The 18,791-nt window shown below is 34.3% G+C and overlaps 3 protein-coding genes and 3 pseudogenes across 6 annotated transcripts, besides 5 other annotated features; 3 read left to right on the top strand and 3 right to left on the bottom strand.

Moving 5' to 3' along the window:
* Positions 1–14,367: part of a mobile genetic element that runs on past the window's edge.
* On the top strand, positions 11–241 carry TVAGG3_0096250 (uncharacterized protein; the record flags this gene model as incomplete). The annotated part of the gene is made up of 1 exon (XM_051222628.1): positions 11–241. The coding sequence occupies one exon, from the start codon at positions 11–13 to the stop codon at positions 239–241; it is 231 nt and encodes a 76-aa protein (XP_051107614.1).
* On the top strand, positions 395–1,255 carry TVAGG3_0096240 (uncharacterized protein; the record flags this gene model as incomplete). Its single annotated transcript, XM_051222627.1, has 1 exon — positions 395–1,255. One exon carries the CDS (start codon positions 395–397, stop codon positions 1,253–1,255), a length of 861 nt encoding a protein of 286 aa, XP_051107613.1.
* On the top strand, positions 2,085–2,932 carry TVAGG3_0096230 (organellar and viral DNA polymerase type B; the record flags this gene model as incomplete). Its single annotated transcript, XM_051222626.1, has 1 exon — positions 2,085–2,932. A coding segment is annotated over one exon (848 nt), but the record flags the coding sequence as incomplete, so codon positions are not given.
* Positions 4,126–4,148: a terminal%2Cinverted (terminal inverted repeat of MuDR-6/TvMULE4 transposon ID:TVAGG3_0096220).
* Positions 4,126–4,930: a mobile genetic element.
* Positions 4,908–4,930: a terminal%2Cinverted (terminal inverted repeat of MuDR-6/TvMULE4 transposon ID:TVAGG3_0096220).
* On the bottom strand, positions 7,452–8,146 carry TVAGG3_0096210 (annotated as a pseudogene). Its single transcript has one exon. A coding segment is annotated over exon 1 (695 nt).
* Positions 8,827–9,245, bottom strand: TVAGG3_0096200 (annotated as a pseudogene). Its single transcript has one exon. A coding segment is annotated over exon 1 (419 nt).
* On the bottom strand, positions 9,281–10,063 carry TVAGG3_0096190 (annotated as a pseudogene). Its single transcript has one exon. A coding segment is annotated over exon 1 (783 nt).
* A 117-nt stretch (positions 14,368–14,484) lies between the features above and the next one.
* Positions 14,485–18,791: part of a mobile genetic element that runs on past the window's edge.

Below are 18,791 nucleotides of genomic sequence, written 5' to 3'. Positions count from 1 at the left end.
CCCATATAGAATGGATAGAAAATCTGCTAGAATAAAAGCAGAGTTGCAAAGATATGGTTGGAGAGTTTCGAAGAATCTTAAATATAGGAAGGGAAGACCCATAAAAGTCTATGACAAACTGGCTGGTCTGACCTACGAAATGGATTTGGAAACAGCACGTGCCAATTATCCAAACAGACTAGAGAGGTTAGAAGAAGAACGTCTTATGGACATGCCTTTCGATGTGTTAAACATTGCATGAAGTAAAAATTTATTTTTTAAAAAGTGACATTTTTTTATTTTATTTGAAATGTACGCTGAGTTTGTTGGAGAAGACCGTTGGGAAACTTGTTTGTTAGATGAGAAATATGAAATGGCATACTATTTTAAAACAATATATTTTTACATATATTAAATGCTTCAGGTTGAAAAACAAAGAACAAAAGTAGCAGATACAAAACCGTTAGACTATATCTTTACAAATGCTGGTAGGACTATTTCAGATGAAGAAATTTCATCCCGAGTATACAGGTTTGACTATCCAATTCGTTGGCTTCAAAGTCCTTCAGATGCAAAGGCAATAGGATTTAGAAGAGTTTTGTTTTCAAATAGAACTAACGCATTTATGTTCGCAGTATATTTTCATGGGCAGTATAAAGGTTCTGATGGTCTAATAGACAAATTTGACGAAATGAGAATCTTTACAGTTCGTTCAGACGAAAGTCTTGAGAAAACTCTAAATGACTTTCAAACTCAAATGAACAAATATTATTGGGAATTTCAAGAAAAATACGACTCTTTACTAAATGGAACATACTATCTGAAACTAGAATATGACAAGATGAACTCCACCGTTTCATTTCAAAAGATTGAAATTAACCCTCCAAGAGATACAGAGTTTTTATTTTGGAAAGTAGACAAACGTTCTTGGGCACAATTTCTTCGGTTACTAAACCAGAACGAACCATTACCACCAGATGGTCCATTTCAATTTATACTTCCACCAGCAGATTTGACAGTTTATAGAAACGTGTTTGACCCTCAAAATGTTATGTGTCATGCAAGTTTCAGTTCAAGCAACAATAGTTTTCTATGTATTGGTAAGGACTTTTATGACTTTGCTTCTAAATTCTACGAACCACCTAGTAACAGTTTCTCTGACTTTCAAGTTTGGTTCACAACAAATGGTGTGCAACATATTATTCCATTGTACTATGACTTTTATCTCGAATTGTCTTTCATATATAACTACGGAAAAGTGCTGAAAAAGTATTGAAAAATAATGTTTATGTTAGCATGTTAGATCTAACACGTTTTCTAACACGTTTTCTCACCTCATGAATTTGTCATGACTTCTTCGTAAATGTTTTGTCAAGACTTCTTCGTAAATGTTTTGTCAAGACTTCTTCATCGTAAATGTTTTGTCAAGACTTCTTCGTAAATGTTTTGTCAAGACTTCTTCATCGTAAATGTTTTGTCAAGACTTCTTCATCGTAAATGTTTTGTCAAGACTTCTTCGTAAATGTTTTGTCAAGACTTCTTCATCGTAAATGTTTTGTCAAACATGAACGTAAATGTTTTGTCAAGACTTCTTCGTAATGAGTGTAAAGGACCCAAAAATAAAGTTTATGTTAGAATGTTAGATCTAACACGTTTTCTAACACGTTTTCTAACCTCTTGAATTTGTCATGAATTTCCTTAAGATAGAAAAAATAAAGTTAGTTTTTTTGTATTTTTTTGTATAAAAGATATGATTTCAGGGATTTTTTTGACGAAGTGTCAATGTTCACTTCGTCAAAAAATAACAGTTATCTAATGAAAAAGTGTCATTTTATTTTTTTATTTTGTATGTAAGATATGATTTCAGGGATTTTTTTGACGAAGTGTCAATGTTCACTTCGTCAAAAAATAACAGTTATCTAATGAAAAAGTGTCATTTTTTTCATTTTTTTGTATTTGACGAGAATGTCGGGTAGATGGTTAGATCTAACACGTTTTCTAACACGTTTTTTCTAACCTTTTGAATTTTCATGAATTTTCCCGAAATAAAAAATAAAGTTAGTTTTATTTTTTTTATTTTTTTTATTTTGTATAAAAAAATAAAAATGTCAACAATCGGCACAACAGCAATACAAACAACTACAGCACCAAACCCTTTAGTCATGAATCCAACATCTATGTTAGTAGAGATGAAAAGCTTCATTCCTTCTTCATATACTTTCGAAACAAAAATCCAGAAGATAAAGCAAGAACTTTTAACAAGTAATTTAGACTGTAGTGCGAAAGATGAAACAAATGAACAGTATCTTTGTGAAATGGAGGACCTCATCGACCATTTGCCTAAACTACCTGAAATTCAGCAACAAAAACTCACTATTCCTGAATTCGATGAAATAGAAGTGAAACCAACTGACTCAGTAGAAATAAAGAAGTTCATACGAAAGGTAAACTATGAGTTTCTAGGATTTCATTGCAACCATAAGGTTATGGACAAAGATTGCGACATGGTATATAAGAATGTTTCTGACATATATAAATCTGAAGAATTTAAGACCTACGACAACTTTGTTTCGTTAGTTGCTGAATGTGTATGGCAGATAAGAGATGAAGATAGAAGAGGTAAAGTATGGAATAAACAAATAAGACCCGCTATGTTTGAGTTAAAGAAAACCATTGACGCTTTAGTTGTTTTAGCAGGTAAGGTTTCAGAATATAACGCAAAAATGAACCCGCAATGTTCTAAATGTAAAGCAGCAATGAGGAGATATAACTACTCCGTCAAAGAGATAGAAAGAATGAGAAACGACTATGCAGACTTAAAGAAAGAAGCAGAAAAACCAGCAGAAGATAAAATGGACATGTTAGAATTTCTGAACAAAAACTATCCAACAGCAGAAGATTTCCTTCTATCTGACGTCAAGAAGAAATATAAAGAAACCTTCGGCATTGTTAAAACATTCGATGTACTAAAAGAAGAAATAGAGGCTACAAAACTGTTTAAAGTCATGAACCATCGCAACATATACCATGTAAAACGCTTGTAAATAGTTATGTGAGAAAACGTGTTAGAAAACGTGTTAGATCTAACATTCTAACATAAAATATATTTTTGGTCATTTACAATGAAGTCTTGACAAAACATTTAAGTTCGATGAAGTCTTGAAAATTCATGAGTTTTGTGTGTTTTAGACCATGTTAGAAAACGTGTTAGAAAACATGTTAGATCTAACATTCTAACATAAAATATATTTTTGGTCATTTACAATGAAGTCTTGACAAAAACTATCCAACAGCAGAAGATTTCCTTCTGTCTGACGTCAAGAAGAAGTATAAAGAAACTTTCGGCATTGTTAAAACATTCGATGTACTAAAAGAAGAAATAGAGGCTACAAAACTGTTTAGGATTTCAAATATACATCGTACAATTCATGTAAAACGCTTGTGAAAAAACAGGTGAGATCGCACCACTTCACCTAAACTTTATTTTTGCTGAAAAATGACCAAATTTCATGAGTTTTCCCGAAATAAAAAATAAAGTTAGTTTTATTTTTATTTATTTTTTTATTTTGTATGTAAGAACAGAAATGACAAACATTGAGTTTGAAACAGTTAAAAAGATAGACAATGACACCAAATTGGTTAGAATAGGTGATTTAAACGTAAGATACTCAAAGAAATACAACAAATATTCTTTGTCAGACATTATATCTCCATTTGGAAAGAAACCGAAGGACTGGGTTAGAAATGCTTCTACTCAGAAAATTTTGACAAGAAATCCTGAGCTTATGATATCGGTAAAATTCTATGGAACAAGAGCATATCTTATAGACAAAAGTCTTATACCAATAGTTTTGTTATGGTTAGACCTAGTTGTTGGATATAACTTCATAACATATGGTTCATTCGATACGGAACGTTGCAGTGAAGGCTTACTTTACATCGTTCAGAAACCGAAGGACTTCAATACAAAGAGATATAAGATAGGAAGAACATATAATATAACTCAAAGATATGACAGTACAGTCAATAGAGTCAAGGTTGTGTTCGTTAATGATATGAGAGCTGCTGAAACAGAACTGCTTGAAGTTTTTGAGAAAATGTATGGTGCTCCCACGAAAGGTAAAGAAACGTTTGAAGTAGATGAGAGGGGCGGCGACAAATTTGCCCAGCCAGTAAAGTATTCAATTTTTTTTGCATTTTTTTTAAAGCTTCTTAACTTAAATCATGGAATGTCTCAAAGACAAAAGTAGCATACAGCATGTAAAGCTAAAGAAAGATAATCATAATTAATACCTTAATTTTTAATATTACGCATTTTTAGGTGCAAAATTTAAAAACATTCTAATACAATAGAGCAGTTTCCAAAAGTAGCATACAGCATGCAAAGCTAAAGAAAGATAATCATAATTAATACCTTTAAAGTTTAAAATCTTGATTTTTTTTAAAATCAAATATTTATAACTTTAATACATACAGCTTAAACCTTATACTTGTTTTCTCTTGTGAGAAAGCAATCTTACAAAGCTAACAATCCTAAAAAATAAAGAATTAAAATTTCATACAATCTTTCTTCGAATCTGTTCTTTTCTTAAGCCGCGAGCGAAGCGAGTGGCTTAGTTTCGTAATTTCATACAATCTTTTTTCGAATCTGTTCTTTTCTTAAGCCACTCGCTTCGCTCGCGGCTTAGTTTCGTAATTTCATATAATCTTTTTTCGAATTTGTTCTTTTTGTCTCCCGCGAGCGAAGCGAGTGGCTTTTTATTTTTTTTTAATTTTTTTTCTTTCTTACTTTTTTTCCCTTACTTACAAATTTGATAGTAACTTACCAAATCTCTCTATCATATAATAATAAATTAATCCATTTTTTGTTTCAAATCTGACACTTTACATTTCTGACATGTAAACTTGTCACTTTTCACTTCACCTCACTGGGCAAGTTTGTGCCCCCCTCGTAGATGAGATAGATAAAGCTATAAAATTATTTGACGAAGTTGCTGAAAAATACATGTAAAGCGTTTATTTTTGGTCTTTTGTGAAAGTCAGAAAATAAAGTTAGTTTTATTTTTTTATTTTGTATGTAAGATATGATTTCAGGGATTTTTTTGACGAAGTGTCAATGTTCACTTCGTCAAAAAATAACAGTTATCTAATGAAAAAGTGTCATTTTATTTTTTTATTTTGTATGTAAGATATGATTTCAGGGATTTTTTTGACGAAGTGTCAATGTTCACTTCGTCAAAAAATAACAGTTATCTAATGAAAAAGTGTCATTTTATTTTTTTATTTTGTATGTAAGATATGATTTCAGGGATTTTTTTGACGAAGTGTCAATGTTCACTTCGTCAAAAAATAACAGTTATCTAATGAAAAAGTGTCATTTTTTTCATTTTTTTGTATTTGACGAGAATGTCGGGTAGAAGGTTAGATCTAACCTCTTCACCTAAACATTATTTTTGCTGAAAAATGACCAAATTTCATGAATTTCCTCATATGCTTGCTTCCCTCGGAAAAACCGAGAGAAGAGATTCCGTACGAAAACAGTGAAGAACAGCGAGTAGGTAAAAAACCTTAGTCGCCAAAACTCTATGAAAACAGTGAAATTTCTCTAGACCGACTTTTTTCGGTCTTGCATAAAACACATGAAAATCATGAGTTTCCTTAAGACAGAAAAAATAAAGTTAGTTTTATTTTTATTTATTTTTTTATTTTGTATGTAAAGACAGATATGTCAACAACAGAGAACACAACAACTGCTATCGTTCATGAAGCCATAAATGAAGAATATGAGTACATACAGTATAACAAACAACTCCGTCTCATTCGTTCGGTCAAAGACGATATGTACCAGATGCAAAGTATTTTGACAGCATGTTTTGCTCCAGATACCAAACATACAGACGATTGGTTCAAAAACCAAAGCACACAAGAACTTTTGAGCGAAGCACAGCGAGACCGACTTTTTTCGGGGTCGCCTAAAACTCATGAAAATCGTAAAAATTTGCCAAATGGTTTGAGAGGTTGGTATGTACATAGACTTCTTGTAAATGCTGTTGCAATGTGGGCTTCGCCTCGTTATGCTTGGTATATTTACAGACTTCTTGACGAAATTCATAGACAAGAACGTGAAGAGATGGAAAAGAAACTTCAAGCAAAAGATGAAGTCATTGAAGCAAAAGACAAAAGCATTCAGAAAAGAATACCACGTTCAGTACCAAAAGGAAAGGAAAAGAACTATAAGTATATGATTTATACTGAAGAGTTGGAGAAAGAAGAAGACAGAGATATGGTTATGTTGCATTTAGTCAGAAGAAACAACAAAAGCTTTTACGACCTTGCTAAGATTTACAAATCTGACAGAAATTGGTTCTATCGCGAAAACTTACCGATTTCAATGACACCGAATGAAGATGTGAAACAAATAGTTCAAGATACGTTACCTCAAACACACTATGATATTAAAGGTTGTACAATACTTACATTCAAAGAAGATTTGCCATTGTTAAAGGAAAAAATAACAGAGTATTTTGACAACTTCAAACAAGTAGGGTAGATGAACTCTTTATTTTTACGCTTGACTTCAGATGGCTCAAGTAGCTCAATTAGGTAAATTGCCTCGTCAAATCCTTCTGGCATTCCGAGTCCTTCCTTCCGACAGGAAAAGTTTTTCCTTCCAACAGGAAAAGTTTTTCCTTCCGACAGGAAAAGTTTTTCCTTCCAACAGGAAAAGTTTTTCCTTCCGACAGGAAAAAATTTTCCAGTTGTCCGTCCGTAAACCATTCAAATTTTCGAAAATTGAGAACTTTTTGGTCGAACTTCAGAAAAAGTTTTTCCTTCCGACAGGAAAAGTTTTTCCTTCCAACAGGAAAAGTTTTTCCTTCCGACAGGAAAAGTTTTTCCTTCCAACAGGAAAAGTTTTTCCTTCCGACAGGAAAAAATTTTCCAGTTGTCCGTCCGTAAACCATTCAAATTTTCGAAAATTGAGAACTTTTTGGTCGAACTTCAGAAAAAGTTTTTCCTTCCGACAGGAAAAGTTTTTCCTTCCAACAGGAAAAATTTTTCCTTCCAACAGGAAAAGTTTTTCCTTCCAACAGGAAAAGTTTTTCCTTCCGACAGGAAAAGTTTTTCCTTCCAACAGGAAAAGTTTTTCCTTCCGACAGGAAAAAATTTTCCAGTTGTCCGTCCGTAAACCATTCAAATTTTCGAAAATTGAGAACTTTTTGGTCGAACTTCAGAAAAAGTTTTTCCTTCCGACAGGAAAAGTTTTTCCTTCCAACAGGAAAAGTTTTTCCTTCCAACAGGAAAAGTTTTTCCTTCCGACAGGAAAAGTTTTTCCTTCCAACAGGAAAAGTTTTTCCTTCCGACAGGACACAAACGGATGACTGACGTTCCTCTTCCTGAATGCCTTCCAAAGCCAGAAGAACCGACAGCCCCAGCACCACAACAGACTTACTAAGACTAAACACTTACATTTTTCAAGCTTGACTTTTTACAATTTGAACTTTGTTCGCGTAGATATGAATTCTGAAAGAAGTATGAGGGTCTTGTATGACTTTGTACTTCTCCCATAGTTCATGTCTGTCAAACTTACCTGCCATGGACTCTTTCATAAGTTCCATGAAATCGTCTTCGGACAATCCGGGGAAAAGTATAATGTCAGTAAGTATTCTTTTAACATCCTTACTTAAACTCTTTGCTGTCTGTACACATATTACGACTGAGATGTTAAAGTGTCTGAGCTTCTTAAGAATTCGACACATATCTTGTTCTCTATTCTTAAGCAAAGGATGAGAAGCAAAGTCATCTAAGATAAGAAGACACCTATGAGGGTATGTCTTCCAATCGTAAGATTGCAATTTCTTCGAAATGTATTCTATCTCTTTCTGTTTGTTTCTGAAGTGTTTCTTCTCTAATATTCTCTGCATTTCCTCATTTGGGTCTTTAAACTTAGAATTTATATACTCATTTATAGCATTATACTTCAAAACTCTTCTTTGGTACTTCTTTATCCAATCTAACAACTCAGTATCCTTTATACATACTAACTTAGACTTCTTTATAATATCTTTGAACGAATTGACGGTTTGGTCAAATTGACCAGAAGTACTACAAATGACAACTAACTCATAGAATGGTTCTTCTCATCTAGTTCTTGTTGTTGTGCAGCCATTTTAAGATAAGTGAAAGTCTTACCCGACCCAGGTGGTGCAATTAGACCTGTTATACCATTCTGAGCAAATAAGAACTTGTCATGTATAGGCTTTATCTGAGCATTTTCTAACTTCCTCTTGTTCTTGTTTAAAACATTCTCAATTTCTTGTCAATGTCAGCAAACTTTTTTTCTAACATATTTTTAGAAAAATTAAAATTTTTATCTTTTAGAAAATGTCTAGCGATTTCGCTATCTATATTCGAGACAAACTTTTTGACAGCAAAACATCTGTCGACCATAAAATCTTACATAGTGTAAACAAGAAAGGTGAATTTGTTCTAAAGTTCTGTTTCTGGGAATATGACAAGAACCATAAAACATTAGGCAGAGAAGTCTTAAGTTTGTCAATGACAGACTTGTTGACAGAGATGACGCCTCTTGGAAAGATGAAGTCCAACAAAATTTCTTAGAATGCAAAGAAGACACATGCGCTGTTCTTGAAGATGAATAGAAAACAGAATAGATGAGCTATTAAAGGACAAAGAACTTTTACATAAATATAGTTGCGCCAAATTTGACATAACTCCACCAGAAAAGAAGAAGAAAGAAAAGAAAAAGAAAGTAGAAGAAGAGAAGAAAGAATCTGAACCAGTTCCAGAGAAAAGAAATTTGAACATGTAAAAAATAAAATTTATTTTTTAGAACATTTCTGGGTCAATGTCAATGTTCTCTTCCTCTTTAGGAGTAAACACTGGCTTAGACTCTAAAATCTTTTTACCCAATTTACCTTGAACTTCTACAACTTTAGACTCATAATATTCATAGTCGTCTGCTTTCTTTGGTTCATAAGGTATAACAAGTTTGTATGCTTTGCCTTCTTTAAGGTTTGAAAACCTTCTGTCAAAACTTTCTTGACTGCTAACAAACCTTCTATGTCTAAGTCTTCAAATTTCGCACCATTTTTAGTCACAATAGCAAACTTAACTGGTTCGATGTTCCAAACTTTGCTGAATGAAGACTTTTCAAAATGGTAGAAGTAAACATTCAAATATGTGAATGGGTCTAGTTCTTCTTTAAGTCCTGACATGTACTTGTTTACTGAGATGAATTTTGCCATCTTTTCTATCGGATAAAAAATATTTTTTTTTAAATTTACTCATAAAAATTTTTCTTTGTATATACACCATTCTGTACGTCTAAAAGACTTTTGACATTTGCCAAGAATGTTCGTTTAGACGCTGTCATATAACCATATTCTTGACAATATTGTTTATACGAATCGTACAATGACCTTTCATCTAAACACTCAAAGTCAGTTTCATCTATGAACAGTTCATATACACTCTTGTTTGCTTCTAACAATGTTTGTCTCTCTTCGGTATGTGGAATTTGTCTTGGATTGAACTTTAAATATCTAATGTCATAAAATATGAGAACAAGTGGTTGTAAAAGTCAGATGTCAAAGTTTCTGCTAAGTCGTCAAAATATTCTGTATCTTGCATATGAGAATCTGACGTTCTGACAACTACATATCTTCTGTCAGAACTTTCTAACTTCATCGGAACAGAATTGTTTGAAACCATAATGAAGTTTGCAACATTTTCACAAACTCTTTGGTCTTTATACTTTCTTTCAACAACTCCAACTTTGTCTGTTATAAGACTCTTCAAAGCATCTGAGTTTAAAACTTTTGTTGTACTATACTTTGAAGTTCATTGCAAACTATAAGTTTCATATTCTCAATTGAAGAGTTAAACTTGCCACAGATGTTTTCTAAGTTTGTCATATTCGGATTCGAATAGCCCTCTAACAGTTTGCACAAAATATCTGTAAAGAATGTGTTCTTACCAGTTCCTTGTTTTCCAATTATAATGAGAGCAGTTTCATTTTTAGCACTTGATGTTGTAAGATGTTTGCAAACCAACATAAGATATACTCATAGACTCTTTCGTTTCCATTGCATATAATTTCTTTGACATGGTCTAACCAAGCTTCTATAATATTTTCTTTCCATTCTACTTGTTCGTATTTATATCCAGTGAAGATAGAATAGAAGTTGGAGAAGGTGTATAGAACTTTATACCTCGAACTGAAAAATCTTCAATTTTGACAATAAGATATCCCAAGCATCTAACATCTTCATGCCAACTTGTACGACTTTTATTTTCTTAAGTTTCTGTCTACATTCTTGTTCTGAAACTATTGTCGCTTTAGGTTTGTTAAAGACTACATCCCATTCTTTCATGACATAACATTCTGGGGCAGAGTCGACATAAATGACTAAACGTTTCAAATTCTCGACTGCTTTGTTATAGTCTCTAAATGGACACATATTTCTGAATGCTTGGAAGTCATAAAAATCTGAAACATCTATTCTGTACATTTTTATAAAAATAAAAAAAATATTTTTTTTATTCTTGACTTTGTTGTTGCATTTGTTGCATTTGTTGTTCTTGAGCTATTTGTTGTTGAAGTTGTTCTTGTAATACAATACTTTCACCAGTTGCATCTTCCAATTCGAAACTTTCTGCCGTCATTGACAAATACATAGGACATAAAAGTTTTACAGGAACAAAGTTTGCGTCAACTAATGTCAACGTTATACTTGCCAAAGTGTTTGAGTTCACTAAGGTTGAAAATTCTGCATTCGAATGAACAATAGGCAAACCAGCAGAGAAAGTATTGTTTATACGCATAAGTATCTTTTGGTCATAATAGTTTCTGTCGACATTCGAATAACACTTTGAACCTAAGTTTGAAACAATATATAAGATTGGTGTGCTTAATGTCAATGGAATAGACATTCCTTGTATGACACCTTTTCCTGTTATAGGAAACTGTTGGTAGTAAAAACCAGAAATAAGTTTTGTATTATAGCTCATATCGTTTATAGTAAACTCAGTCGGACATCCAAACATAATGAAAACCTGCTCTAGTTGCAGCACATGTTACACCGTACTTAAAGTATTAAATAAGTCAACAAAACCTGTTGGTGGTATATCTGAGTAAGTATCTTCAAAGGAGTATTTTTACCATTCACAACAATAAAGTCTTCTGGTGTCAAAAGAGCAAAACAGGCTTTAGTCGTCATTGTGTTTAAGGTTAGTTTACAATATCGTCCTTGAGGACTTTGTAAGTTTGTTGTTATAGAATTATATGACTCAGGGTTTTTAGTCGTAATAGTATAAACCATTATATCTTCTGCCATTTACTTAGCAAATAAACTTTAATGAAATGTTGTGGTCGTCAAATATTTTTATAACGTCTGGGAAACTATACTTTAAGTTCAACGTTTCACCTCCTTTCATAACGTATATCTTGTCAATGACATTATATGAAACACCACAGCAACTAATGTCGGGTTCTATTTCTTTGATGTTTATATCGTCTGCCTCTGTCAAAAGTTTCAATAGTTCTTTCAAAACTTCATGAGGTGCAATGACATATGAGTTCACTTTTACAGGGTTGTGTTCGACCAAGTTTAACATTATACCTAAAGCTTGACAAATCTTCTCCTGAGTTTGAAGTTTGTCTTTCAGTTGTTGGTAGTCGTTTCGAATATCTGCAACAGAACTTAAGTCTCTGCTAACTTCAGGATATTGGTTCTTTTACAGGAACAATTGTTATACCATCTTCGTCCTCGTATGGTTTCCCCACTTCAACATCTCTGTCTTTGACATTGACAACAACACTTTGACTGTTTGTTTGAGTTGGTGAATTTAACTTCACATCTGCCACCGCCATAAACCTTTTGAAACACTCACGCTTCTATTTTTCGGAAATGACATTTTACTTAGAATAAAAAGATGGACGTATTCGAGTATCTCTTCGAATTGAAGCAGAACAAAGTTTACACACACAAACAATACAAATACATTGACAGAATAGTTCTTTATACAAACAATGGTAAATGTTATAGAATAGCAATATTTGCTTGAACCAAAATATTTCCATAAAGCAAAGAAAGTTGGTATAACTGAAATGGTGAAAGTTCTTGAAGCAGACAAAAATATAACTTCAAAACTTACAGATATTTCTAAAGGTAAGTTTATCTTACAATATTATGTCAAAACTGGCGTACTGTCAATATTTGACGGAGAGAAGTCAGTTCAAGAACAACTTACTGACCTCTGCCAAAATCTGCTCGATGGAAGCTGTCGTTATGCAATCTGAGGAGCCCCAGCAGGTTTCATCAACGAATCTTCAAAAGAGCATCTTCCGTGAAAAGTGCTATTGGTTTTGTAAACTTCTTTGCTCTCAATTCATCTGGACCGTCTCTGTCACCAGTATATTGTATTTGAACTGTACCACAGTTGAAATACCACCCATAAAGTCTTCTGAGTCAGCAAATGGAATGCCAAGCCAAAAGTTTGAACGGTCTCCATTTGTATATTGAGTTTTTTGACCTCCTGTATGAGTCCATACTTTCACATATGGCATAATAAACTTTGCATTTCAGGGTTAATGGTTGTTGTGAAGTTGTTGTTAAAGTTCATAGCATCTAATGTCAAGTTGTATGACCTCATATCCTCAACTGTAGAATATTCTTCTCTTGGATAATATTTGCCATCTATGTTTATATGATATTTAATACCGGGGTTGTAGAAACAAGAATAGTCATTTATAGTTCGTCTGAACAGTACAAACATAGTATCTGCATGTTTCATTGCAGTTGTTAAAGCAATATCTGTTCTTGCACCTGGGTCAGCATTTGGTTTCCAACTTCACCTGCAAAGTCTTTGACAGATATTTGGGTTATAGGAACATAAGTGGAACTGCAATATATTTGGCAGCTAAAGCATTTGAAATATCTGGGTCCAACATATAGACTGCAAGTCTGCTTTCTATTCTCTTGCATTCAAATTTTTCGCATGTAAACTTAACTGGTCCCAAGCAGTTCCAGCAGCATTGAAATAATAGTTTACTTCATTGTTGAAGTTTGAGAAACCAAAGTCTAAGTCAACTTTGTCTTTGCAAAAGTCGGCGAATGATGTTTGATTTGTTCCCTTTACGTCTGTAATAGTGAATGGGTCTTGTGTTGGTGCAATGACTAAGTTATTTTTGCTTGGAGTAAGTTCGATAGAAATTTTTCCTGCCCAGTTTGGGCAAGTATCTTAAAACCTGAAGATGAGGAAAGATGACAAAGAACTCTAAGTTTCAGTTTTACTTTGGTTACTGCTGCTGCAGTTTGTCCAGAAAGGTTAACATAAACTCCTGGAACGTTAGGGTCAAGTCTTCTTATTTTCTCAATATTTGCATACTGGTCTGTTTGTTCTCTAGCTTGTGGTTGTACTGAGTTTCTCAAAGCGAACCATTCATAGTTTGCCCATGTTACTGTTTGAACTAAGTCAGAGTTAGAATATATTTTATATCCCATGAAAACTTCTGGAGCATATTGGTATCCCGACATAGAAAATTCCATTGCAACCTTTCTTGTCAGACAACTTGGGCAGAAGGTTTTATTTCAATGTCTTGTTCCACGTATAAGAATGAGTTGTCAATAGAAATAATATGAAACCTGTCGCAAGCAATATTTACTGTTGTTGAAGAACCTTCTCCAAACTCGCCTACGTTTCCATAAGAAACAGCAGTTGTATATTCGTAAGTTCCAGGAACTATTTCTGACCTTCTAATGGCATTGTCGCATTCGTTATACCATTCGGAAACATTTCCGTTCATGGCATCCAAAACTGTTGGCGTTATATTCTGAGCGGCGTACATTTCATATGGGTAAAAATATAGAATAGTTGGATTTATGTGTCATAATAGAACCCACTCGGACCAAGTTTCTTCCTGAACTGGTTTTAGACTCTTCTTTTTCCTTCCTTGCCACCTTACTTTTCACTAGATGAATCTTCACTACTTTCACTTTGTTCTACTCGTTCTCTCTTCTTGTGTCCGCTTTTTGTAACTTGCCCTACTGCTTCAAGTTGTTGGCAGGTCTTGCCTCAATGTTCACTACTATGGTTGTAAATTAAGAAGGAATGGCATGTAAGACCGCCTCATGAGGCGAGGATGGTGCTATGGAGACCGTAGCTACCTCTGTGGTCAGTTGCTTAGTTTAGTGCGTCGTCTTAACATATGTATCACGACGGGGAGGTGAAGATCGTTGTGAATCTTTACTTGTTATCTTTACAGTTCCAGGTTGTGGAGGAATCTTTGCGTCAGATATATTTTCTATTAGTGTCGACAATTTGAACTGCATTGTCTATGATATCGAAATAGGAAGCGATCTGATGATATGCTCGCTGAGAGGGAATTCGTTTAATGTTCTTCTGATGATTTACTTCAGGATACAAAATATGCTATTTACTCATTATTCTCACTCTTCTTCTTGCATTCGTGTGGAAGTTGGTTTTGACATTTGCAATGAACTGTACATTCTTTTGTCTCAACTTCTTTCACTGGGTTCATGGTTCTTTGACTCGGGTTGCGTTTTTCAATGAAATCACGAAACTTTGCAAATAAGCTTGGTTGTTATGAAAGTACATCTGACTTCTTTTCTCTGGTTCTTTGGTGGCTCGTTTGAACAGAAGGTTTTATATGGGCTTCGTGGCTTCGCCCTGCATGCACCTTAATGTGTCGCTTTCTGCATTCGCTATGGAACCTTTTCTTACTATATTTACCATCTTTCCTGACTTACGTAATATAGAAGGATGTTTTGATTCCCTTTGCGTCATTTAATATAATAGACTCTCGCTCTGATTTGACAAGCTCATTTTACATCGGTTAAAGTTTTATTTGTTTTTATCTGCAGTCAAATGACTCAGACAACCATTAGGACAAGACCCAGGGGTCATAGATGTTGAAGCATTGAAGAAAGAAATTCGTGAGCAAATTTAGTCGAAGCTGAAAGACAAAAACAAGAACAAAGCCAGAGAGACCATAAGAGAACTTAGTGAAAAACAACTTGCTGCATTAGCTGCTGGCAAGACAGAAAGCCACTGCTGGCGAAGAAAGCTAGAGAAGAGAAAACAAGGGAAGACAAAAAGCTAAAGAAGCTGAAGCAAAGAAAGAGTAAATGGTTTATTTTTATCAGAATAAATGTATAGACAAATACCTTATCTGTTGCGTTCAGTAGTTGAAAACCCTGACGTCGAAAATAAAGGGAACAGAGTAACGTTTAATCTCAACAGCTGATTGTGAACATAAATGAAGAGAAGTACATTGAGCAACATTCTATGATATATAACAGCTGCTTTCAGAAAGGTTGACTTTATACTTCAAGTCGAGATAGAAAATGAGAACAGTCTTTCCAGCCCCAAAAACATCTCACATAGCTACTAATACTTTAAAGGACAATACAACTTTAAAGAAGTATAGATATTTCGATGAAATTCGAGAAAAGAGTTAACATGAAGTAGAAACTTTACAGCTTTACGTGAGTTTCTGCAAACTGAAAGAAGAAGGGTAGCCCACTTATAGACTTGTTCATATAGAAATTAAATGAAAATGCGAGATGGAACTCATGGACTGTCAATTGTTATATTCACCATTCATTGAAGTAGCTAAAGAAGAAAATCATTACTAATAAGATTTCAAATCTCTGAACCAAGGAATGATTTAAGAATGTTTTCAATATGAGCAATGCTTCCGAGGAAAAATGAATTTTCAAGAGATTGTAACACTGCATTTGGGATAGAAGCAAGCTATATTATATTCAAACTAAGTATAGGGAGTTTGAAAATGAGTTCAGTTGGTCATTACAAGAACTTCACCACTCCCTAACCCTAAAGGTACTATGAAGAGTGGTAACTGGGCGTTCAAGTCGGGAGTTGGATAGAGACATGTTCCCCCTCGAGACCGATAACTGCCACGTGTTCGACCTCCGAGAACCAATGGAGGCGTGTGCTCACTACATTGAACAATACCTAAACTCTACCATTCGCAGTATTTGTAACTCTACGCGTATTATTTTTATCATCGAATGGACTCTGAATAAATGACCTCCTCATCTGCTGACAAAAATAAATGACCTCAGAACGGTTCAACTTACGAATAAAGCTTTTTAGTCGTTATTTGAGAAGTTAACTTTTCAGCCAAAAGCAAGGGACTTAGAAACTTACATAAGCTCAAATGCAATTCTTACATCAGACGTAAGTTCATTAACTGAAAGGTCTTTATCATATGACTTCCAAACAATGTGAATGTCTCATCTCTTGTCAAAATTTATGCCTTGCGGACGCATAAACACTTATCTTCATTATAGAACATGAACAGTAGGACATTTAAAAGGTTAAAGCACACAATCTTCTTCACCCTTTCATTCTGCAGTGCAAAATGCAACTTCATTTAAACTATGCGTGAGTAAGGTCATGTAAGTTCTTCTTTTCCACAAATAATTGACTTGATGCTAAAGCTGTGTTTTCCAGGTGTTATGCGAAGTCGCTATGAATCTGACCAAAGGGTTTCTTACCAATGAGAACTCTTCCAAAAGTTTCGGTCAAAGGCTCGTTCACTAAACGAGGCGATATCTTCATTGGAGGAGATGCATACTGTCCGTATCCGCTATAAAAGATTCCATGTCCAATCCTTCAGCACGTACAGGAATACTGTCCACATATTTCTTCGGACATAGACAGATGTAACACCAAGGTGGACAGACGTTAAGTGTCGTGCAACCATTGCCTTTTTCGTTAGCTTGAAAGATATTTTGATCTGAAAACCATCCATACACTTCGGGTATAGGACGGTTTCATCTATATGTGTGTTAGTTGTCTGATGGCTAGTTGTATAGCATCTGTCATTACTTGATGGTTATGTTTTGATACGTCTAGGAAGATAGATATGAAATGTTTGCCATAATACGGTCAGAATTGAGCTTTATGAGTCTTGCAGAAGGATCCTTCTTCTGTATACTTAACTTAACCAAACAGACGCTCGTGTGTACTTCACGTCTTATTCTAATGATCTCTGTTTCCATCGCTAATAGAATCCTTGCAAACACTTCAATTGTGGACACCTTGATATTTTATGAGGTCTGTGTAATGTTATATGGTCAACATACATTAACGAGCAAGTGTCTTGAACTTCTTTTTTTTCGGGAACGTTTAAGTCTGGATTTAGTTCAGGGTCACAAACTATGTAAAGGAAAGTGTCTCTGTATGTCAATCTTCTGGTATCTTTAATGAGAACAAAGAGAACCAGACATGAAACTGTCACCATGGGGTTCCTTTGAGTCGGTCGATTCTGAATAATTCTCATGAGATACTCTGTTGCTTAACATTCTCATCTTCATAACTTTGGAATCCTTTCTTAAAGTATAATCTGCTAAGCGGATGGGTAAATGAAACAGCGCGTCGAGAGTCAGCAATGGGAGTTTTTCGTCTTTTAGTTTCTGCGAGTACCTCTTGCCGTTGAGATGTGTATCTGCGGAGAAGTTGCTTGTTAGGCCTTGGAAGGTCATATAAATTCTGGCCTTCGTATTTAGTATCTATAGCTGATTCGTGAAAGATAACGCTTAACTGTTAGGCAATTGGAGAGGCAAGATACTAAACGTTACATAAACGTTTAAATCAAATCTTTCAATAAGTCGAGCGGAAACTTACAAACCTTGCTCTAAATTCTTACATCTTGTTTGCGAATAGAATACCTACTAATTTCATAAGTCGAATGGTGCTCATTCTATTCTGCACCTTTTGATGGAATCTATTGTTTCGAATGATGTTTCAATATCACCATAAACTTACACTGCTTCAGAAGAAGGAACCAGTTTCTGTTGTCATTTTTTCTAACAAAACGTACTGCTGGTAGTAGTTGTATGGACATACTTCTTTCACGGTCCCTGTTTGTAAGTTAAAAATAGCGAGAGAAAGTTTAAGCTTCTGATTTATAACAGTTAAGAGTCTTTTATAATAATTTGCCCTTCTTTATATAAGCCAGTTATTTGCATTGTCGACCTTAATGGATGGACGTTCCGTTTCACTTCTGTCATTGTTTTAAGATGACGTTATATGTCATAACTGAGTTATGGAAAATATTAAACTCTTGTCAGTGAAGTCGTTCCAAGAAATTCTGTTGCACAGTCTGACCCCAATAGCTTCTCGCTAAATCCAGCGTGCGACTGTCATAACAACAAGGTAAAAGCTTATGATGAAAGCCTCGTGCTACTCACTCAAAAGTACAGCAAAAGAAAACGATCTTCAGGAATAAGCTTACCACTTTTAGGCTTACTTTCTTGGCTGGACCGCTGGTTCTCTTCTTCAGTTGTACACGAATACTTTCGGGGGTGAGCATATTCAAAATCTTAAATGGTTGCGAAGGTTCTGTTTATATTAAGTCAGATGGCTGGGTATTAGTAAAAGTTTCTCCATAAGAAATAGGGTTCGAAGAAGTATTTGCACTCCACAATGTTTCCTCCAATAAACAAAATTCCGCATGAAACAGGTGTTTCCTATCATCATGGCTTAGGACAATATTTACATCTGCTTTGTAAATCTTATTCATGTTTCTCAATGTTCATTCCACCAAACTCTTAAGGATTTCTATATAGTTGCGAAGAAATATGTTCGTCATGTGGTAATGCTTTCAGGTTAGCAGTAGGTGGTCTTCAACAAAAGTAAGTCAATAGTCGAGCAGTTTCATCATTCTTGGTTATATAATCTCTTTAAATATTCATTATGTCTGAGTCATTGAAAAAACATGGAACATTAAATGCTCATCA

This window comes from Trichomonas vaginalis, chromosome IV (assembly GCF_026262505.1).
Source record: "Trichomonas vaginalis G3 chromosome IV, whole genome shotgun sequence".
NCBI lineage: Eukaryota > Parabasalia > Trichomonadida > Trichomonadidae > Trichomonas > Trichomonas vaginalis.
This window is presented reverse-complemented; position numbering and strand designations above follow the sequence as displayed.